This window comes from Ammospiza caudacuta, chromosome Z, assembly GCF_027887145.1.
Source record: "Ammospiza caudacuta isolate bAmmCau1 chromosome Z, bAmmCau1.pri, whole genome shotgun sequence".
Lineage (NCBI taxonomy): Eukaryota > Metazoa > Chordata > Aves > Passeriformes > Passerellidae > Ammospiza > Ammospiza caudacuta.
The window spans coordinates 48303660-48327521 of NC_080632.1; the positions used below are offsets into that span (position 1 = coordinate 48303660).

At 37.0% G+C, this 23862-nt stretch overlaps 1 protein-coding gene across 2 annotated transcripts; it reads left to right on the forward strand.

The window, feature by feature from the left end:
* Positions 1 to 216: 216 nt before the first annotated feature.
* On the forward strand, positions 217 to 22379 carry TRIM23 (tripartite motif containing 23). Of its 2 annotated transcripts, XM_058823273.1 has the most exons (10): positions 217 to 400; positions 8208 to 8329; positions 9173 to 9451; positions 10075 to 10257; positions 10779 to 10994; positions 12049 to 12183; positions 17045 to 17174; positions 17277 to 17387; positions 18802 to 18926; positions 19271 to 22379. In XM_058823273.1, the coding sequence occupies exons 1-10, from the start codon at positions 217 to 219 to the stop codon at positions 19448 to 19450; spliced, it is 1665 nt and encodes a 554-aa protein (XP_058679256.1). In that variant the 3' UTR covers positions 19451 to 22379. The 2 variants fall into 2 exon arrangements, with proteins under 2 accessions (XP_058679256.1, XP_058679257.1); XM_058823274.1 differs by lacking the exon at positions 9173 to 9451 and having other exon boundaries at positions 261 to 400.
* Positions 22380 to 23862: the final 1483 nt, after the last annotated feature.

The window sequence follows — 23862 nt, forward strand, 5'->3', positions numbered from 1 at the left end:
GGTGGTCAGGCAGGATGCTGATGAGTTAAAATGTTCTGTTTGTGTCTAATTATTTATTTACTTTTTAAAAGTCGGTAGTATGATCGTTATATGTGTGCATAGAAAGCAAAATTACTGACTCAGCTTATCTACTGTGATTGCATGAATATCGGTAACATAAATTGTTGTATAGCTTTCTGTGTGAAGTTCTGCTTTTTAATTAACTTAAAACCAAAAATGGTCTTTTTTAACTTACAGGTTCTTGAGTGTGGTGTCTGTGAAGATGTATTTTCTCTGCAAGGGGACAAAGTTCCCCGGCTGCTTTTATGTGGCCATACTGTCTGCCATGACTGTCTTACCCGGCTTCCCCTTCATGGCAGAGCAGTTCGTTGTCCTTTTGATCGACAAGTTACTGAACTAGGTAAGAAAATAGAAGTTTGACATTCTTGAAACTTACAGTCATGGATATCTAGAAGATAGTGCTTGTCATAGATTCTTAGTGCTCCACTTAGTGATGGTATTTCCAAGTAATGAATGTGTAGTAAGGAAAAGAAAGAAAAGATTTTGCCTTTATGTTCTTGAACCTGGGCTCGCATGCTTTACACCTGGGCATCTTCTTGTACACCTATATTTACAAAGGGACTACTCTGTTTAATGGTTCTGTGTAAGGGTTCCTTAAGTATGAGTATTAGTTTCCTATTGTCCTAAACACTAAACCCATGTAATTGAATAGGTAAATTTTTGTCTAACATTTCCCTGAATTCATGATGAAGTGATATAGAGGGAAGGATCAGTGATAACAAACCTGGTTTTTACAATGTTAATGATTTCTATACGTGCATTATTGGTAGTGGCAGGCTATCAACTGGAATTCCCCTACTCTAACAATGTCTGCACATGGTATTTGAAAGGATAAGATAAAGATTTTTTTTCTTAGAATGAAAGTTTATTTTAGGCAAAAGATGACATGTGCATATAATTTCTTCAGAATAATAATTACCTAGTCCATAGGGGGTTATAGAGAAGACAAGTTATCAGAGGAAGATGTAACAAAAAGAACTTGTTAATAGAACTGGCTCCAGCAGTTTTGAATAACACTGGAGGAAAAAGGAGCCAATTGAAAGGAGAATCTTTAGGAAAGGACATCTCTGATCTCGTAAACCGTGAAAGAATTGTTTAAGTATCAAATTCACTTGACTGTGAAGTACAAGAATCTGCTAGCAATATTAAGGCACTCTGCAGGATGGTTTTGTGAAGGTAGAAATCAGGAAAAGAAATAATCAGTCTTGTATGAAGGAGGGGGCTTTTTTTTGGGCGAGGGAAATGGTAGTGTGAGAATCATGAATGATTGCCATTCTAGTAGAGTGGTTAAGAGTAATGGTTTGTTTGGCTTCTTATATTTGCCTATGCAGCTGTGCAAGATTTTTTAAACTATGGTTTTAGAGGGAGAATCTTAGAGCACAGCACTTCCTCCTGTTGTTATAAAACATTCTTGTCCAAGACCACTGCTTTTTTTCTTGTGATGGGGAACTTGTTGCTTCTTAGTTTTTATTATACACTTTTTCCCAGGCATCTGAAAGGATCCTATCATATTTTTCAGTGTGTTTCATGTTTGATGAAAATAAAGCTTTACAAAAGCATTTACAGATTTTTTTTTAATCTTTCTGATGAGTTTTTTATGAAATGCTGTGTTATTAAATCTCCAAGTCCCCTACAGTTAGGAAGAAGGACGAAAAGCTTCAGGATCCCTATATATTGAAGAGTTGGTAAATAGAGTTGTATCCTGCTGTTTGACACTAGAAAGAAGAAGGATGCACTGTGATCAGCAGTTGCTCACAAAAGTAATGGGTAGAAAATCTTAGCCAGACAGCTTGAAAATAAAAATACTTCTGTGAATAAAAGTTTTACCCGGTGATCTGAGGGAGAGGGAGTTCATAGACACTTTAGTCTTTCCATATGCAACGCCATTGAGACATATTACTGGTTATAGGATATAAAACTAGGAAGTTTTGTGGAGTGCAGCTCATGGCCCCTCTTTGAGATATCTATGCATTTGCTACCTTTTTCTAATCACCTAGTAGTTGCTGGTATTGGTTAAATTTGCTGCGCTTGTAGTTCTGTTTTGTTCTAGAGCTTAGGAGCAGGGAGGGACAATTCAGGACCCAGAGGAACTTTTCATACTTCTGTGCCCTCTGTTTGAGGATATGAGAACGCAAACTCCATGTTCACCCTATAGCAATTATACAATTTAATGAATTTAATGAAATAATGTTCTCTAGTCTCAGAGAGCTGTTTCATGTCTAAGGACCCCTGCCAAGAGAAAATTGTGTTGAAAGAAAAGCTGTAAAATTAAGACATAAAGCTATCTCTGCTGAACACAATTTCTTAATCAGTAACTATGGATTTTATGGAGACTTTTAGTTGGTCTAAAGTAACCTCTGGTACTTTTTTTCCATTGCTCTTATTACTAAAGGACTTAATACTATATTCATCCAAGTTTTCCTAGGTAATGTTGGGAGCTTTTTCAAATAGGTACTGGGGGATCTGTATATAGGTAGATACTTTTTTTGTATTTTTTTTGAACTGGACTCAGTTTAAATATACAGAGCTGTCTCTTTCTATATATAACTGTATGTGAAGGCAGGGTTAGAAGTACTTCATGAATCAGGATTTTTGGAAATATGTATTCTGCAACTGAAAATTGAAACATTGTTTGCATGCTTAGCAAAATGTTCTAGTAGTTCACTGAATCCTGTTACAAGAGAAAACATTTTGTAATGAACAAATAGGACTAAAGCTTGCCCAAACCATTCTGCATTGCAGAATAGATAAAACATTGATTTTTGTTGGGTTTTTTAAGAATTCTTTAATGAAGTTCCCTGTGATTTAATCTTCTAATGGAAAATTTTGAATGAGTATGAACATGCTGAAGGTATGCGAACTGTTGTCTTCAAGTGGATTAACATTTTTCTCAACCAAAAAGGTGCAGTGGAAAAGTTTTCAAACTTTTGAAATCATATATGCTGGAGAGTGTTGATTCAGATAGTTTATATGAGGGAAAATCCAATAAATGGTGTCTGTAGAAAAAGAGGCTCCTCTCAAAGATTTTCCTTAAAGTATGTTGATCTGGGAGAAAAGGCAAATAATTTCTTGCAAATTGTTTTCTTGCGTCCTGTCTCTCACTGGTTATGTTTGGCTGGTGGGTTTTGTTTGTTTGTTGGGGTTTTTTGTTTGTTTGTTTGTTTCTGTTGGGTTCTGGGGTTTTTTAAATTAATATACAGACCAGGGTATTTTTAGGAAAAATGAACTTTAGAGATTCTCTCTATCTACCATTACTGCAGAGCTGAAATTATTTTCTATCATTAAAACTTGTTCACAGAGATATGCAGGTGATGGCATCCTTCATGTAATCCATCTGATTGGTCTTGCTTAGATTTACACATGCTTTTGCTAGCGTTTGAGTGCCAAGCTGAAGCTTAAAAATGCTGTGCAAGAAAATGCATTTAAACATTTAGACAAAAGTTGTTCCTTTATCCCTTTCATTATTTATAATACTTTTGCAGTCAAGCTTCATGCTTCTGAAATTGACGTTTGTATTGTTAGCTGGAGTCAGTCTTAATATCTTTGGTCTGTCACTTTCTCATTCCTGGCTGACACATTTCCTGCTACTCATGTTTTCTTCTTCTTTTGAGATGACAGAATGTGTAATAATTTTTCTAATGGACACAAACGTTCTTTGTAGGCACAAGGATGAGATCACTAGACTCTCACGTTTGTGATCAAAGCACAATTTGAGGTGAAGTCAAAGAGAGTAAATGGATGTATATACAGAACTCATTGTTTATTGATTTCAAATATGAAATAAACACTTGGTCAATTGTGTTGAGAATGTGTAGGTCAGGTACCTAAAAATTTTATAGGTAGATTTAAAGTAAAAAGGAGCAAAGTCCCATTTGTGCAAATATGTAAACTTCATGATAGATACCAGCAAAATGAGACATGACTTTTTAATGAGAATGCATGCTTGTGACAAGGTAATCCACCTAGTGGATCAGGGGAAGCCAGTTGTGGTCTTTTTGTATTTCAGTGAAGTTTTGGTACTGTCTCTCCCAGTGTCCTGCTGGACAAGGTGTCCAGCACACAGCTGGATAAGCAAGCACATCGTGTGTTGGGAGAGCAGCTGGTTCGTGGGTCAGGCACAAGGGGTTGCAGTGAGTGGGGTGACATCAGAGTGGTGACCTGTCACTAGATGGGGTCCATGGGGCTCCACCTTAGGCTCTGTGCTCTTCAGCATCTTCAGAAATGATTGGGTGCAGGACTGGGAGGGATCCGAAGTTCACAGATGATACAAAACTGGGAGGAGCTGTTGGCTCTGGCTGGGAGGCCCTGCAGAGAGGGCTGGGCAGTCACCAACCACATGAAGTTCAGGAGTAAGGGGAAGGTGCCACGTTGTGCACTGATGTGGGGCAACACTGAATGTACAGACAGATGGGAATGAGAGGCTGGACAGCAGTGCCATGGAAAGGAGCCCTGGGCAAGCTGATGGCAAGCTGAATATGAGCCAGCAGTGCCCTGGCAGCCAGGAGGGCCACCCGTGTCCTGTGGGGCATCAGGGACAGCATCAGCAGCCGGGCAGGGAGGGATTGTCCTGCTCTGCTCTGCTCTGCACCGGGGCAGCCTCACCTCCAGCGCTGGGGGCACTTTGGGTGCTGCAGTGTAAGAAGGACAGCACTGGAGAGTGTCCAGCGAGGGCATGGAAGGGTGAAGGGCACTGGGGGGAAGCAGGATGAGGAGTGGCTGAGGGCACTTGGCCTGTTCAGCCTGGAGGAGACTGAGGAGAGGCACCATTGCAGTCACAACTTCCTCCTGAGGGGAAGAGGAGGGGAAGGCACTGATCTCTGCTGCGTGGTGAGCAGTGACAGGACTGAGGGAATGGCCTCAAGCTGTGTCAGGGGAAGTTTAGGTTAAATATTAGAAAGGTTTCTCACCCAGATAGTGGCTGGGTGCTGGAATAGGCTCCTCAGGGAAGTAGTCACAGCACCAAGTCTGCCAGGTTCAGGCAGTGTTCGGAGGATGCTCTCAGGCAAACAGTGTGGTCATTGGGAATGGCCTGTGCAGGGCCAGGAGTTGGACTTGGTGATCCTTGTGGGTCTCTTCCAACTCAAGATTATTCCATGGTTCTGTGTTTTATAGGATGCTAGCTGGTTATAAATTCTGTTTCAGTAAATTAAAAGTTAGCATGTAAACTTCACTTGTTTTTTAGCTGTGCCAAGGTGGACATGTTATACAATTGCTTGTACTTGTATTATCAAATCCCATGATACATAATAGAAAGAATGTAAGAGCGATGTATCTTTGTTTCTCATGACATCTTAGAGTTATGGCCAAAAAAACAACTACATAATAGCTACTCACTTATCTTTTCTGATCTTCTTGGTAACAATTCAGTAAATTAGTTTTGTTTTGACTTTCTCTTCACTGCTAGACATGGAACAAAACTAATATGATTAAATCACATACAGTGTTGTAAACTGAGAAGAGTACTTCTCAGTTTCTAGGGTTTTTGTAATAAACACTAAAACCTGTGAAAGAAAAGACTTTTTGTAAGAAACCCTGTAATGATTGAGTAGCTTGTTCCTCTTGCAGCCTTACCCAGTGCTTGCCTAAAGGCTAAGACAATGTTTGCTTAAAGGCTAGGAACTATAATCTCTTGCTTAAGTAGGTTTATCCTTTTGGTACATGTACATCCATTTATACTGGGCTATTAATGGCTATCTGGATTAGTGGCTAATCTGAAAATAGAAGGTGTGTGTTAGTATTAGCCATTATATTGCTGTGTTGTTAATGTGACTATTTTGTGTGCTGTAGAAACTGAAGGTTGTGCACAGTTAGTTTGCTGTGGGAAAGTGCTAAACACCCTAGAAGGGAACCACATAGCCACTTTCCAGGGCTTTGTTTTCTGAGAGTTAGTCTGTCTAGATACCTATTTGGCAAATCCAAACTGTTTAGAAACTGTTTTGATGTAAATTAAATTCTAAAAGTATATATATATAGTGCTCTGTATTTCTTCAGCTGGTAATAAGAGGTGACTCGATCTTATTAGGAGTGCTCAACGAAAAAAATTACCAAGCTCTGAGGTCAGAATATATCAAAGCAGATGACTTTGCTGGTGCTTAGTGTAATTTTGGAGGGACAGAACATACCTTCTGTAAACTCCTTCAAGATCTGTGATAAATAAAAGTCAAAATATTTTGTTTGTTTGTTTGCAGCTTATTTTGTGGAGTGCACTGATCTTAGATTGGGTGTTGGCAATGTAGTGCCTCTCTGGAACAGGGAAGGCTTCCACCATGGAACTGATAAATGCAGAGGTCCCTGACTTTAAAAGCACAGACTTTTTAAAGCATCTGGCTTTATATCTAACTTCAGTTAGATAGCACTAGTTACTGACTAGTGCTTCCGTAGGCCCATTTCTGCAAGCAGCAAATGCATGGTCTTTACTGGTAAACATATTTTTTTAAAACAGGTTATCAGTGTTGTTTATACCCATTGAGAGTGTTGGAGCATAAAATAGTTAAAAATGCTCCCATTTATTGCTATAGGAAAACAGTATAATCCATTTATTGCCTTTCATCTGTGAGGCACATAAATTCTCAGTGACCAAATTTGGAACAGAGTATTACAGTCTATAGTCTGTGAGGAAGATGGACTAGGGAAAAAAGGTTTCATGAAGTTGAAGCTACATAAAGCAGTGTGGTTACCAGCTGGGTATTTCTCATAACTGTGTAGTTGTTGTCTGGTCATTGAGAACTGCACCCATTCTAATGATAAATCAGAGTCTATGGAGTGTTTGATAAATGTCCATATTGAAGAAATAAAACTTCATGTCTGTAAAAGATCAGTGAGATGACTCTGCATTCCAGAAGGATGAAGGGCACATACGAGACTGCCACCGGGCCGCATACTTTAGGGGTTAGGAAACAACATGAAACAACTTTAGGGGTTAGGAAACAACATGAAACAACTGGACAATTCAAGTAGTCTGGGCTCTCTGGGAAAACACATGGGAATACTGTTTCCTTGAGTTCATGTAGATAGCTGATGTGTCATGTGCACAAACTGAAACGCAGAAGTTTTGTCTGCATATAAGGAAACAGTTTTGACTGTAAGAGGAACTAGGCTCTGCTGCATGTTGCTCAGAGAGGTGATAGCATCTCCCTCCTTGAAGATTTTCAGAAGATGCCTGGGTGTGGTGCTGGGCACCCCGCTCTAGGTGACCTAGGCAAGGTGATGAAGAGGACCCTCCCAACGTCAACAATTTTGTGGTTTTGTTATCGTTAAAAAGTAATGATCCAGTGCTCAAAGATGATGCTTGATCTCATGAGCCACCTTTTCCTTGCAATAGTGAAAATGTCATTAAATTTATGACAGTTACACTAGAAAAGAGTCAAGGGATGGCAATTCCTTGAAGAAGCAGCTGCTAGGATTCTCATATGCTATGTGGCCAATATGGTTACCATTTAGCAGCAGTTATTGGGATCCCGTTCTGATTTTGCTTCTCCTCTCATTGCTTCATGTTAACTTCTGTGAAATAAGGATCATGCAGGAGTAGACATGGGTTTCTGCTTTGCTCTAGGGAGTATAAGTGATCTTCCATTTTATCAAATAGTGTAGCACCTTGCGTTTTGTTTCTGAATATTGTTTTAACTCTTAGATTTTGCTGGCATGGGATCTGCAATTGGTGTTGCATCTTGTGATACAGGGAATAAGGCTTCTCAGTAGGGAATTCTTCATGGCTTCCATTAGCAGGGTAGAAATGTTCACTATACCTCTGAAAACAATTTTTGTAATACACAGTGTTTGTGTGTTCCTTGTATTCTTTAGTTGTTAGCTATTGCAGATTATTTTACTTTTTTAAAAAGTAAATTAAATTAGATTTTTTTTTAATTAATTAGAAAATTTTACTAAGTTTCTCTAAATTTTTAATAATCTTGGCATCTTTTGATAGAGAAGATCTGCATAAATATTAAATAGCTCAATGATCAAAGTAAGGAAGAAGATGGAGTGAGCTTGCAGAAAAACTGATAGCTGTATCTCTCTTGGTTAATATTATTGTACTTGATATGCTCTTAATATTTGTCCGAATCTCAGTTTGTGGAATTTCTCAAAATTATATATGCTTGAGCTTTTTCTTCCTCTTCTCTCCTTTGTTTACTCTTCATCAAAAATAGGAGATTCTGGTGTCTGGGGATTGAAAAAGAACTTTGCTTTGTTGGAACTCTTGGAACGGTTGCAGAATGGACCTGCTGGGCAGTATGGGACAGCTGAAGAAGGCATTGGTCTATCTGGAGAGGTACTGAGTTTTAAACAAAAAAACCCAAAAAACAAGACAAACAAAAAAAAGTTTCATTTGCTAGAAGTTATCTCTAAATAGGAAAAAGATTGAAAATCAGTTCTTTGGCAAATTTCACCAATAATACTGTTCTTTTCTTCCAGTATCTAGTATTAAGGCTTCAGTTAATTGTTCATAATTAAATGCTAGTTGTACTTGACTAAAGCAGAAAATAAACTGGTATTAATAAACATGCATACTATTTCACCCCCTTTTTGTGCCTTTAGGGCTTTTAGAAAAGGTTACTTATTTTGATATATTAGTTTTATTCATATAAGCACAGTTTTCTGAAACTCCTCAGAAATTCTTCCTAAAGACTTCAGCTGTTGTCAGTAGTTGCCTTTTATAGTAATTTTATTTTATCATGTGCTACTTCATTACCAAAAGTAGCTGCTTTTATCATTTCAGTATTAACAGCTGGTGTGCAACATATCTTGCAGTACTCTTCTAGATGTAGATAACTTTCCTAAGTGCTTATTTGACTGTTGGTGTTTTGTTTTCCTGTAAGTAATTTTCTGGTCTGTAATAACTGCTTTGGAGGAAGTTCCCAGAGCCAGATTTATTTTCTCCTCCAAACCTTTACAACTTGCACTGAAGCTTGGACTTATAAAATTACTGAACACTTTAAACTTACGTTTTCAAAAAGTTTATTGAAAACTTATAATCAAGTTTCAAAGTAGTCCAAGTATTTATTAGTGTATAACTTTTAAACAAAGACTGTATTGTTGACAAGTCTTCTAATTTTTCTTCCATTTTTGGGATTAAATGTTAACCACTTGAGTTTTGCTTGGTTTTCGTTGTTAGAGTATCATTCGTTGTGATGAAGATGAAGCCCATGTTGCATCTGTGTATTGCACTGTTTGTGCCACTCACCTGTGTGCAGACTGCTCCCAGCTTACTCATTCTACTAAGACTCTGGCGAAGCACAGGCGTGTACCTCTAGCTGATAAGCCTCATGAGAAGACGATGTGCTCCCAACACCAAGTGCATGCCATTGAGTTTGTTTGTTTAGAAGAAGGTTGTCAGGCGAGTCCTCTCATGTGTTGTGTCTGCAAAGAATATGGGAAGCATCAAGGTCATAAGGTACTGCTAGTAGTTAATTTCTAGTCATGCCAGGGGGTAACTTGCATAATTATTTATCCAAATAAAGTAAAAAAGGTTGTCAAGAAAGGAGGATAGATTCTTGATGTGTTCATCCTATTCTTTAGTTTTCCCTTTGTGTCAGACAGTTGCCATGGTAAAATAAAGGAAAAAAAAATCTAAGAACTCAATGAGTTACTAATGTGAATATGTATATGTGAAGAAGGACAGTCCCTTTATGCGCTGCTTTTCTGAAGTTTTCATGACATTGACATTGGGCCATCATTTAGAAAGCTGTTTTCATAATGTAGACCCTACATACACACCACATCACTGGTGCAATCTAACTATTCTTCTTTTTTTATAATAAATTATGATAAACAGGCAAGTTTTTGTTTACTTCTGTAATTGCTAGATGTATGAGCTAGTTTCAGCATAATCTGTAAGTCCTGACTGCTTTTTTAAATTGCAAGATGGTTTTCAGTTCTTACTTGGCTATACTATATGTATGTGTAAAATATATGCCCATATACTTGCACATGTATATTAAATATGTAGTAAAATATAAAAGATTATTAAGGAAGATAATTATCATTGATGTTTGATATGTTGCTTTTAATTAATAGCATTCTGTCTTGGAACCAGAAGCAAACCAGATTCGTGCATCCATTTTAGACATGGCTCACTGTATAAGAACTTTCACAGAAGAAATCTCGGATTATTCCAGAAAATTAGTTGGAATTGTTCAGCATATAGAAGGAGGAGAACAAATTGTTGAAGATGGAGTTGGAATGGCCCATACTGAACATGTATGCTTTTAAAAAATATTTATTTCCCCCCACATGCACAGATTATTGGCTTTTCTGTAATAGCTGGATAAAGACTTTCTTTGGAAATTATGCGTAGGTTTTGAAGGGTAAGATTTTAGGGTCTTCTATCTAGCACGTCAGTACTGAGGCTTAGATCAGCAGATAGATGGGAACTTGGTATTACCATGTTTTTAGGCTATATGGAAATGTGGAGGCAGTGGAAAAAGTTGTTTGACTCCTAGTGTACAGTCTGTGTATGTTCTCAGGTGGTATAATACTATTGAAGCTTTTTTCCCTGGTCATTTTTAGTGAGGTGTTTATACATGCAAATGAGCTATGTGATTATAGGAGTAACTTCTAAAAGTGTTTTGGTATTATTCAGGAAGTCTTATCAGCCCTAACTGGGATGTGAACTGTGATGTAGCCAGGCAGATGTGAAAATAAATTAGAATCTGGAATAAAATTTAAAATTTGCTCCTGGTGTCCTTAAACTGTTGGATCTCCTTTCTGCAACACTCTAGGTACCAGGAACTGCAGAGAATGCTCGCTCATGTGTCAGAGCCTATTTTTCTGATCTTCATGAAACCCTTTGTCGTCAGGAAGAAATGGCTCTTAGCGTTGTTGATGCTCATGTGAGAGAGAAGTTGATTTGGCTTAGGCAACAGCAAGAAGATATGACCATTCTCCTGTCACAGGTTTCAACAGCTTGCCTTCACTGTGAAAAGACTTTGCAACAGGTAGGTTGGCAAGTGAGCTGTAGCATATGGCAAAACACATGGAAGTACAAGTTATTTTTAGACTATAAAAAAAGAGATGTATAGTATTCTGCATTATTTTCTTATAAGATTAAATCAGTCATGGTCTAACATGAGATATAAGTATTCATTACAAGGGAGTGTTAGCCAAAGATAGTCAGTCCAAAAGTGTAAAGTCCTCCAGTTACTGGAAACCCTGTGGCATGATTCTTCTGATATTTGTGAGGTTAGTGGGAAGTCAAGACAAGACTGAAGCAAAAAAAACCAAAACCTACAGAACGTATTGGAAGGATTTTACAGTTACACTTGTGATATTGGTAATTCTACATCTTAAATGTATGAAGAAAGTGGCTGTGTGTGAATTTTTCATTGGTCTCTTATTAATTCAGTGTAATGATAGGAAAAAGTAAATAGTATGTGTAGCAAATAGTAAACTGAATGTGAGAAGCTATTTCATGAATGTGTTATTTGTACTTCTTTTTTCCAGATTTGTTTAGAGCTTTTGTTTGGTTGTGTAGTCAGGTTTAACTCTCTGAATCCTGAGAGGGGGGATGCTAATATGTTCCTATTAAGTGTGTTGCCATATGTTGCAAAACGGTTGCTCTGTTCCATCTGTTTAAATGATATATGAAAAATATAAATGTTCTTTATATGTTACATTGATATTATTGTTTCTTATAATTTGTATTACTCTTAATTGGCTCATAAAGAAAGTTTGTTAGTTTTTTCATAAACCTGCAGAACAACTTAACATCTATTAGTGTTAAGGAAAACTGTTAAGATATTAATATTTGTGTTGCAATTTTAAATAAATCTATTTTGTAAATGTTATTTCTTGTAAATGTAATAAATGAATTTTTACAAAAATTATTTACAAAAATACATTTTTTGTAAATGTATTTCTTGTAATTTCTTGAAGTAGTGTATTTCTATTTAAAAAACCTTCATTCTAGCAATGATGTTTATATTATATTTGGGGTATTTTAAAGTAAATTACTAAAGGAAAGGCATGCTTTTGTTTTCTTTGTCTGTTTAGGACGACTGCAGAGTAGTGTTGGCCAAACAGGAAATTACAAGATTGCTAGAGACATTACAGAAACAGCAGCAGCAGTTTACAGAACTTGCAGATCATGTACAGCTGGATGCTAGCATACCTGTCACTTTTACAAAGGTATTTTTAATCTCATGGAAGTACAGTTACCCACTTTATGGAGTCCCAAATCTAATGTAAAATAAAGCAGGAATAATTGATGTACATTATTATGTATTTGTTGCAACAAGTTGAAGCAATTCAGTATCAGTTAGAGCCACATTGTCTTATCACATGATGAATGCAATGTGGTATTTGAGCAACAAACCACGTGCTGCTGTAATAACGGTGGGAAATGTTCTTTTGTCATTGACCGTATCAGTAACTTTGTTTGAACATGAGCTGTTTTCTTTTAAAGAAGTTGGATAGCATTTCGGAGTTCTAGAAACATCTTTCTTCGATTATTTCCTGGAGATTGCTCACCTGTTTTAAATTGAATACTACTATTATAACTTTCAGTTTATAATATTTAAAAAATATATTTCTTTCAGTTTATTAAACAGTTATTTGTTTTACAGTTGCTTAGTATTCACTCACAGCTTAGCTAATACATTATTAATCTTCTAAGTAGTTTGGTGGGGTTTTATTGCTTCAATATAATTTCACTACCACTTTCATTAAAAGGGATTAAATTATTCAAAGTTTGATAATGTTACTTCTATTTGGTGTATTTATATGGTATTTATTATATATAATGCTTTCCTCATAGGAAAGTAAGTAAGTTTGAAACTCAAGGAACAAGTACTTTGATGTATGGGGTTTTTTTGCATCTGAATGGGTGAAAGAGGAAGAGGATCTATTTGTGGCTGAGACAAAAATGAGAATTTAACTGTAGCTGTTGAAACATTTACTGTAAGAAATGAATGCTTCCATAGAGATTCTATGTCAGTTCTTCCAGACTTAGGAAATCAGATTTCTTCAAAATCATTCATTTTGTAACCTCAGTATATTTGAATTTCCACGTTAATGCAGCATTTTCACGTCTGCCTGTCTCTTTCCTATTTAGCAGAGACCAAAGCTCGTAGGGCCAAGGAAACCTCTTCTGCAAACCCTCATTATTTCATGAATGAAGCAGTAATCACAATTCACAGATGAAGAATTGTGAGTCAGAGGGGCGTTTTGAATGTTTGAAAGCTTTGGCTTTCAGAGCTCTTTGTCAGACTTGGAAAATTTTGGTTGTTAATTTCTGAGCGTTTGGAAAGAGAATGATAGGAGCTAGCTAAGGTGTTACAGGAGGCCTAAAATAGGCTTGGGGAACCCAGAAGACTTAGTTTTATCTTGTAACAATTTGTATTTTTTGAAGTCTTCTGAAGGTTAATTTCTGAACTTCAGAGGTGCTAAAGTGTCATTTTTCAGAAAAACAGCAGCAGCCATGAAAAAATAAGTTGAAAGTAATTCCTGCAGCCTCTTACTTTTTGTTTCCTCACATCTGATAAAGCTTAATGTTTTCTTTCTTAACAATGTGTTTTTAGATTACTGTTATGCTGATGGCCACTATTGTGACTTGCAGTGAGGTTTGGTGTACATATCTGGCAACAGATATCAGGCAGAAATAAAATCTTCAGACAAAAAACTATAAAACTGTTACTATATTACTGGAAAGGTCTCCCTCCCAAGCTGGTATGCACTGAAGGCTGCATCCATTATAAAATGTAAAAAAGCATTTCAGACAGTACCAGATCAGAGGAACATTTAATATCAAATGAAAGTTGTGGACGTTTGAGGAGGGGAGGGAGAAGTCCTTTTCATTCTTGAAAATCAGTAAATTTTACCTATATTTTGTTTCACTGATGACACAAGAAAACAGTCACAGTGCCATTTCCTCTTTCTAAACCAGCTAGGGAAATGCCAGATACAAAGGGAAGGGAGGATTTGGAGAACTCTCCTTACCCAGGATCGTGATCCTTATTTAAAGATAGTTTTCTGTTAAATGAGTGCAGTGGCTGTAGAACTTAAGAAATGCATGTGGTCATCATGAATATCCATATGTGCATGCTGCACATATGTGTATGCTGCAGAGAGAGAAAACTATTAAGGAAGCAGTGCCTGAGATTGACAGATAAATTCTCATTATGATGTTAAACTAACTCTGGGCAACTAACCCTTACCAACATTAAACTAACTCTGGGCAACTAACCCTTACCAACATCAAGACTATCTGAGAAGGAAATGTTCTCTCAGAGAGAAAGCTCTTTAAGGAACCATTAAGGAAACCTGTACAGAGGGCTTTTGTCTCATCAAATGTCTTGAAATAAGTCAAGGATAAAAAAGTGAAGAGCTCATAGTTGTGCATTTTTCTTCTGCACTGAGATTTAATAAAACAAGTTTTACTTAAACAGGAGTCTAAGGTTACCTGTTTTTAAGTATGCCATCAAGTTATGCACCTGCCAGAAAAACAGACACAAAGGGTGTTTATTTGTCATTTTTAAGCAACATTTTAGTTAAAGGTGCTGATACAATTGACAGTGAGAGACTTCTTTCATGTCAGTTTCTAGCTATGATCGTGAATAGTTGATTATTACTGACTCATATTGCAGATGCTACACACAGTTTTCTAAATAGCAACTTTGCTTGCAATGTTTTTTGAAGTGACGGAACTACTTGTGCAAAAAGTGGAAATTTGGCGTCCATCACATTTTGATTCCTTCTGAGAGAATACAAACATGCTGAGAACAGCCTGTTTTTATTCCAAACCTTGGAGAAGGCAAACTGCAGCAGGATGGCTAAATTTGACGGCTCACTCATCTCCTTCATTTCCCTGATGATTTAAGTGGTACCGCCTCTGCCCTCCAGCCATGGGAGCTGTCAGGTGACCAGTACATCGGGTGGTGCTGTGAGAGGACTGGCTCACTGTTAGCAAGCTCTGCCCATAGCCAGGGTACTGCCTTCTGCAAGAAACCTGTGAACTGAGCAGCTCTATCCAGAGCTGCTGCTTTTCCTTCTTCCTTTCAGGTGCAGAGAAGAATTGGGGAGGTCCACTCCCAGAAACTCTGGATAAAATCAGAACTAAAGTTTGAGTGTGAAGAGAGTGCTGGAGACATGGCATTTTTAGACTCTTCAGACCCTTCTGCATACTTCTTTTTGTTTTTTCTTTCTCTGCACCTTGTCAAACATCTGCCCACAAGTTCTTTTCCAGAATGAGATAACCTATTCTGATAATCATGTTGTGTTGCAGTGTTGTCACTGTATTTCAGCTCTGACTCCAAATACCTAGAAATTGGACAAAAATTCATTCAAAAGCAGTTAAGTCTCAATGTTTCACTTTTCAAATCTCAAATAGTCTTTTGGTTGTGGAGCATATGCCTTTTGTAATAGTAGTACTGAACCTGCTGAGCTTATCCAAGTACATTTCACAGATTCAAATAAAGTAATTAATTTATTTAATACTGAAAAGGTAGTCTGTGGAGTTCTATGATAAGGACCATCTGGGCCCATTTAGGCTTCAAGCAGCAAGCAGACAATTTCATAGGTAAATAATGCATCAAGATCTGCTGATTGAAGAAACCTCGCAGTTGGCTTAGGAAATTCACATGAGCTGCAAGCTCTTAAGCACAGGGAAGTTATTTAGGACAGTTATCATAACTATGTACCTTCCTTATTTCTTATTTCTTATTTTCTTATTTCACGTCCATCTTTGCCTAGTTTCAGAGAGCATATTTGATGAGATGAACCTTTGATTTGGCTTTTACACTTATAGTCATGATGTTGCTGACTTTTACATTGTGGCAATTGTACAATTATATTTAATTTTTTTTTTTAGGAAGCAGTTTCTCAAGGTATTTTTATTCTCTTCCAGGATTGTGATAGCATGAGGTTATTGAATTGCATTGATTATTCTGAAAGTATGCTACTTCTCTGATGACAGAAGGGAGAAAACAGTTGCTTGTCATGATGACAATATATCCAGATACATAATGGATCCTCTGTGTGTATCTATGTGTATATGGAAAGATAAATAGTTAGATATATCACGTCATGTAATAGAGATGTTTAAATGTCCTGCAACACTGTCAACCTGTTTGTCTTTTACCAAGAGATGATGTAGCATTTTTGCACTCCGTAGTATTTCTTCTGTGAGAAGAAATAAGAGGTTGTGTGGAGTAGGCACAGTGCTGTCTGGATTTTGCAAGAAAACAAATACACTGCTACATAGTTCTGGTGATTGAAACCCCGGTGTTGCATCAAGATAGCAGTTCATTAGTACTTCAAAATGTGTTTCAGAAATATGTACTAATCTCAGCCTATGTGTTTATTCTAGAATTTATGCTTTGCCATTTGATCATGTTGTCAGTGTCATCTTCATCTCCTCAGCAACAGCTTGGTGTAAACTACAAATAGGGAAGTTGATTCTCATTTCTTGTCTCCAAGCAAGACCTGGGGGATTTTGTTTGCTTTTCTCTACTACTTCAGATTACTGCTTAGTGCTAGTAATGTTGTTGTTGTTGTGAAGGATTGGAAGAGGCTTAGGGTGAAGAGGTAAAGCTGTGGAACCTCCAGCAAGGAAGTAGTTCTCTAGGTAGAAGCATTAATAAAGTGGGGGGAAAAAAAGAGTTTCCTGGTCAGTGAACTCTAATTAAGTGCCATAAAAAAAAATTCTTCACATGGTTTCAGCCAAGAATGATGAAAGAATTTGAAATTTTATCAAATACAGACATACTGTCACGAAACTGGCTTTCTAAAAGATATGTTGTAACTCAGATCAAGTAAAAATTACAGGTTCACTACAGACATTATTGGATATTTTTATTTCTATTATTGGATATTTTTGTTTCTATTTATTTCTGTTATTGCTGGGAGTGCTTATGCATTGTACTTTTAAAGACCATCCATTTTGTCACTTTAGAAATGGTGACAAAATACATGTTTTAAAAATAAGGGTTTTGTAGATTGAGTTTCCAAAATTTGCTGTTGTTATTAATACATAATATTCTGTTTCTTCCAGGACAACAGGGTACATATTGGACCAAAAATGGAAATTCGGGTTGTTACTTTAGGATTAGATGGAGCTGGCAAAACAACTATTTTGTTTAAGTTAAAGCAAGATGAATTCATGCAGCCAATTCCAACCATAGGTTAGTAGCTATGACTTAAATGTAATGACTTTTATCTACTAATTTTGGTTATTTTATGTTCATACAGAGCAGGATTGTAAAACTTATATATTTTTATTCCAGGTTTTAATGTTGAAACAGTAGAATACAAGAATTTAAAGTTTACTATATGGGATGTAGGAGGAAAGCACAAATTGAGGCCTTTGTGGAAACATTATTATCTCAATACGCAAGGTAATACTGATACAGCTCTTAAAATGTATTTTGTCTTCTAGTTTGTGTTTCAAAGCCAGACAGATTATTAGTAGAAATAATTTATGAATTAGAAAGTTGTTCATCTACTGCAAAGTACAGCTGTTAGATTCATGAGCTAATAAATTTTAGTCCAGTTGGTCAGAATGTCTACTGGATGATAAAGGTACATTCTCTATAAATCCATCAGACAGTTCATGGAGCCAAACAAAATTAGAACCTCTGTTAAATTGGTTCTAGCTGACAACAGACAAGGTACAGCGTCCCAAAGTCTGCATAGTGAGAAGCAGTACTTGCCAGGTATGGAATACAAATAGCACTTGAAAATACTCAGCTTTTAGGAGCCTTTAGATAGCAGCTTAAAAAATTCTACCAAGTTCTGTAACTTCTGACTTGCTATTGCAGTGTAGTATCTGATTATAGACTAGATTATTGAATCTGAAAGCATTGATGAACTTAAAAATTTGTGTTGTTGTTTTGTAAATCCTCCATAGGTTTTTCCCTGTTCAGACAGAAGTTCCTCTTGATTGATTCATTCACAATTTTCTAAAATACTTAGGAATTACAAACGCCAGCTTATGTGCTCTGCTTTGTGCCTTATTTCAGCATTAAACACAAACTTTAACATTTGAAATTACTCATTTTTTCAAACTTTTAAAAGTGTATTTTGGGATTGCTGTTGTCCTCTTAAAACATACTGTGTGAAACAGCATGGAATCATGCCTGCCTTGGAACTCCATGTTGGAAAGAAAGATAAGCAGTTACCCTGGTACATATCTGCAGTAGGTTATTTTTAGTTTTGGTGTTGGGGTTTTTCTCATTGCAAACCCCTTGTTTTTAAATTCTGTCTTCTAGCTCTGTCCCCTTGACTCCCCAGTCTTTCTGCCATCTTAGTTACTCTCTAGTGAATAGTAAAATCTAATGCTGCTATGTCAGGTCCTTGGCCATCTTTTTTGGATTTTATAGTCTGTAGTTGAAGCAAGCTGTGCTGATTTGGCTGAACCTGTGAATATTACAGTCCATTAAGGGAAACTGAGACAGCCATATGGGAGTTAATGGAGTATAAATGGATCAAGAAATGGTTTAAACTGAGATACTTACTCCTTGCATAGTAAATCTGGTTTTAGACCTAAGTAGTTAAAATATCATGGCCTTTATATTAGACTAGGGAAAAAGAATTAGAGATTCTTTCACTGTTTTAGGATGAATTCTAGACTTCTGTTTAAAATACAGAAATATTTAAGGAATTTCTCAGTCGTCCTGGATTTAAAATTGAAGCTGTGTACTGAGGAACTTCACATAGACAGCTTCTAGAAAAAGGAATGGTGTAAGTTAAAAGCTAATTTTGCAGTTTATATGTGAATGTGTGTAAAACATTTCTCTTCTTGTTTCATAGCGGTGGTGTTTGTTGTTGATAGCAGCCACAGAGACAGGGTCAGTGAAGCATACAGTGAACTTGCAAAATTATTAACAGAGAAGGAATTGCGGGATGCCTTGCTCTTGATCTTTGCTAATAAACAGGTACTTGTGATTTGGTTTTACTCTCTTTTCCTCAGCTTGTCTATCCAATTCCAACCTTCTGAACCCTCTGCTGTGGGTAGAGAGTGCTAATGTGGAAAGATAAAATGGAGATATTTTCCTTGTGTGTAATGTGTAATGCTGGTCGAGTAAGTGTTGGTGCTAAGCATACTTAGTAGATTGATCAATCAGGGTTTTTTTTATGGTAGCAAGTAGTAAATGCTTAACTGTTTGATTTGTCTTTTGTGTTTGAAGAGTTGTGATGTGATCTGTAGCTTCAGTCTAAGCCAATGAAATAGCTTCAAATATAATACAGATGAATAATTGAGTTTTTGATTCTCTTGCAGGATGTAGCAGGTGCTCTTCCAGTGGAAGAAATCACAGAACTGTTGAGTCTCCACAAACTCTGCTGTGGCCGTAGCTGGTATATTCAGGGTTGTGATGCCCGAAGTGGTACAGGACTTTATGAAGGTTTGGACTGGCTTTCAAGGCAGCTAGTGGCTGCTGGTGTCCTGGATGTGGCTTAACTTGACATCAGCTGCAATTTGATGTGGTAGTTCATGGTTTTGTTTTGTTTGCACGATTTAGGGTGTTGGCACCAGGTCTGGTCCCTGAAGAGGGGACTTCATTTAAGTTGGTGGTTACAAAAAAATATAACCTTTCATCCTAGATTGGATAATTGGTTCAGTAAACTTGTGTCATTATAGTGATTTTGAAAGTTGATACATCTACATTTAGTGGATAATGGAAGAGTGTTACAAGGATGCCTTGAAATTACTTTTGAAATATTGTTAAAATTTAAATTTTTTCCCTGATAAAATATGCATTGGATTTCATGTAATAGATATAATGCGGTTACAGTAGTTAATTAGTATTATAAGAATTCTGAATAGTTTAGAAATACTTTCCTATGAAGCTATTCCAACATCCATCTCAAATTTATTAGAATAGCCAGCTCTATTAGTTAGAGATAAGTGGTGCTACTCTTTAATATCAAAAGAATTAATACAAAGGTGGCATTGAAACTTACATGCAGCTACACCATGTAAAGAAAATGTTTCCCTTATTATTTATTAACCTCCTTGTTTGTTACAGGAAGGCAGCATAACTGCACAAAGGAAATTTAGAATTGGAGAAAAGTATGGCAGAACTAAGGGGCTTAGTGGCATTACTTAGCCACTTGTTTTATATCTTGGGGCAGGGGTTAGTTGGGTTTTTCACACTGAATTATTTATGGACATGCTATGGTGATACTGAGGTGAAAGTGTTTTGTGCATACTTGGGGACATAATCTGCCTTTAGAGATTAAGTTTATTCCTGAAGAAGTCAAAATAAATTTTAAAAAAACAACTTCTTAAAGAAGTACAGTGGTGTAATGTCAGTCCAGCTATGTGCTTTTATGTAGAAGTCATGATTCCAGAATAAGGGAGTGGCCTTAAAATATTCAATAACACAATGTAAAAAACCAGTGAACACTAATTGTAAGTCTTTAGAAGGGTAGATGGTAAAATGTGATATAAAACTTCCATAATTAGATTTTCAGTTTTTACTGAATCTTCTACATGAAATTGTCACCAATGCCTCTATTTTTGAAGATTACTCATTCACAAACCCATGAAATATGGGTGTAGTGCTGTTTAAATTTAGAGAAGGTTGCAATGACCCAGTGATATCTTTTTTTCTGCTGGACATGCAACTTTGTGAACAATTTTATCTGTCTGGTATGCACACCAGAATCTTCTTCCCTTTTCTCTAAGTCCATGGCCACTGCCAGTTGAAGCAGCTATGCCACAGACTCTCTTCCTGTTGGTAGAGAAGCTACAATGACTCTGAGCAGTAGATCAAAATTCTGTATCATAACTTTTCTTAGTGGAATAGAGGTGAGTCAGGAGAACTCGATAGTGCAAGTGAATAGTGTTTTTTTACAGACATGGAGATATTTTTGCCATGCTGAAAAGTGTTTACATGTGAGAGCTCTGAACCTCGCCTAGTAAAGAAAGTGTATTCCATTGTCTGTGGCTTTGCTTTCATTGTATTATTAGAAATTTTATGTTATTTTCCTGCTACATACCTTAGGTAAAGCCAAGAATGTGTAAACGAATAATTTAGTACATTTGCACTTTTCTTCTAAAGGAAGCAGTTAATGTAACTACTTCCTTATTACGACACTTGTAGTATTCTTCTTACTTAAATTTTAGGTAAATTATGTTAAATGCAGCTTCAGATTCAGCAAGTCTAATGACATGAATAATACCTGAAGGAACACTAGGATTTAAAGTAGTTTAATGTTTGTGAAGTGGTCTTCAATGCCTACACATGTACAGGTACTGAAACAGAGTATTTAGTCTTTATTTAGACAAGCTGATAAAACTGGAAACAGTTTATAATGGAGTGAAAAGTGGGGTTTTTGCACATACCAAACTTAAAATTGTTCTTCCTTCCCAGCCTGTAACTTCTTGCACAGTACACAGTTGGTGGCTGTGATTTGAGCATCTGCTTAGCCTGTGCTGCAGAGCAACCCCTGACCTAGTTAGGGCTGACTGTCCCTTCACAGCTCTTTTTGAAATATGAGCAAGTTCTGCTAAGTATGGTAAATATCTTTTCCTGTAATATTTTTAACAGAAGACATGCATTCTTTAGAGGAATCTTGATTTAGTTCCATTTTAGCTGGCTTAGGCTTCATTTACACATGCTGCTCAGTATAGTTCTAATTCAAAATGTTCAAGGTGACTAGTTGGTATTTTAAATAACATTAAATTTGAGAGGAGAGGAAAAATTCTCACTCATGCATATTTTCAAGTACAAGTGATTGCTTGTGACACATGGAATGCTACCATGAAAGTGTTTTTAAATTGAATTTATTTAAGATGACTTGAAGTAAATGTGAAAGTGTTGCATATGTCTGTGAACTCTTCAGTGTAGAGTACACTAAGAGGTTTATTCGTATTATACATTAATACAACATATAAATGGCTTTAGTTATAAATTTAAGCTTGTTTCATCAGTTTTACTGAACTTTAGTTTTTAGTGTACTGACTTATGGAATATGTAATTGGAATATTTCTTGAACTAGAACTCGCTAAAGCATTGCTGACTGTTTAGAAAGACTGAATTAACTTTTCAAAGGGTCTTGATGTAATTTCAAAATTGAGTAAATGCAACATCCAGTGACTGTGTTGTAGCTTTCTTTAAAGAACCTCATTTCAAAAATAGCACGTCTGTGCTAACTGAACAGTCATGTTTTATCACTGTTTCTGTATTCTATCTTCAAAATTACCGTGGACTATGAGGGTCTGGTTCTGAGAGTGTTGAGTAGATATGGATCTTAGGTAAAGATTTCTTTAAAGAAAGAGCTCTTTTAGTGGAAGAAATTAGTGAACTGCTGCAATTTGCATTACTCAGAAAATAATTTCTTTTCAATAAAATATGTAAAACCTTGAGAACTAATTTTAATAAACTTGCCTTTTTGTTTTGTTTTTTAAGGTCCTCTGACAATAGAGGTGCACTACATTTAACTTCCTGTGGAATTTTTCTTACTGATTGTGTATCTCACTAAAGATAAACTTCCTGATGGTAGCAGCAACTTTTGTGGAAATATATTTGGTTATTATGCATCATATCTCGATTCATAAATGAAGTTACCATAACTGTAAACTCCCAAGTCTTTTATGAGTGCAGGGGTGTTAGGTGAACATAAACTGCCATGATCAATGTTGCTGTTTATAGAGTACATTTAACTAAGCAGCATAGTAACAGGGCCCTGTTGAACCACATTCACTGCAGCTTGAGAAGTTGTCTCAGCTTTCAGTGTGAGCCTACTGTTTCTGAACAGAGAAAAATGCGTGAGTGATGTTTGGAGGCTGTCTTGGGCAAAGTGATCACAAAAGGAGGTTTCCATTCTTGCCAAGAAAGGATATGGGTCAGCAGCTCTGCCTCCTTTGACTTTCAGAGGGCAAACTAGGGCCTCTTCAGGAAACTAATTGAGAGAGTCCTGTTGGAGGTAGTCCTTAAGAGCAATGGAAGAGTCCAGGAAAGCAGAAGGAAATCCTAGCAAGAGGTGCAGGAGCAGGGTCTACCCAGGTGCTGAAAGATGAGTTGGTGAGAAAGGAGGTCAGCCTGGCTCACCAGAGAGCTCCGGTTGGAACAGGCAGAGAGAAATTTTATAACCTCTGGAAGAAAGGACAGGTAACTCATCAGGACTACAAGGGTGCTATGACGTTATGCAAGGAGAAAATCAGAAGGGCCAAAGCCCAGCTAGAACTTGACCTGAATACTGGTGAAAAAGACAACAAAAAATGTTTTTGCAACTACATCAGCAACAAAATGGCCACTGAGAATCTCCATCTTTTAGTGTATGCAGAAGGAAACAGTAACGAAGGGTAAAGCAAAAGCTTAATGCTTTCTTTGTTTCAGTTTTTAACAGTAAGCCCAGTTATCCTCAGAGTATCAAGTTGCTAACCCATTTAGCTGCAAGTCTGTGGGACCATATGGGATCCACCAAGATTACTGATGAAACTGGTTGGAAGAGCTGTAAATAATTTTAAGGCACCAGTAAGACACCTCAAATCATTTACCACAGTCCTGGTTGATGGGGGAGGTGACTACAAATTGACAAATGTAATTTGCTATATGCCCTGGATGTTTTCGTATGGGAGTGCATGGAATCCATTTTCCAATTCGTTTTGGACTGTAGATTCGGACACCCAAGAGTTTACCTAACATTTAAGGCACTCTTTCCAGTCTTGGAACGGAGAGCAGCAGTTTTTCCCTGGATTGCTAACTGCACAGGCCAAGCCCCATTTCCCCCGTCTCCAGCAGGAGAAGACCCTTTGGGGGCGGATCTGCTGCTTCCCAGCCCCGCTCCATCCCTGCGGGGGGGCGAAGTTTCGCCGGGAGCCGAAGTTTTTTTTCTCTGCATCTTCAGAGCATGCTCAGATGG

What these genes read in the sequence shown, in the direction of transcription:
- TRIM23 (XM_058823273.1), top strand. Translation starts at nt 217, where the DNA reads ATGGTCTTTTTTAACTTACAGGTTCTTGAGTGTGGTGTCTGTGAAGAT. An exon ending in GGAAGCATCAAGGTCATAAG is followed by an intron (nt 9,452 to 10,074) that starts GTACTGCTAGTA and finishes TTTAATTAATAG; the next exon opens with CATTCTGTCTTGGAACCAGA. An exon ending in TTATTATCTCAATACGCAAG is followed by an intron (nt 17,388 to 18,801) that starts GTAATACTGATA and finishes CTTGTTTCATAG; the next exon opens with CGGTGGTGTTTGTTGTTGAT.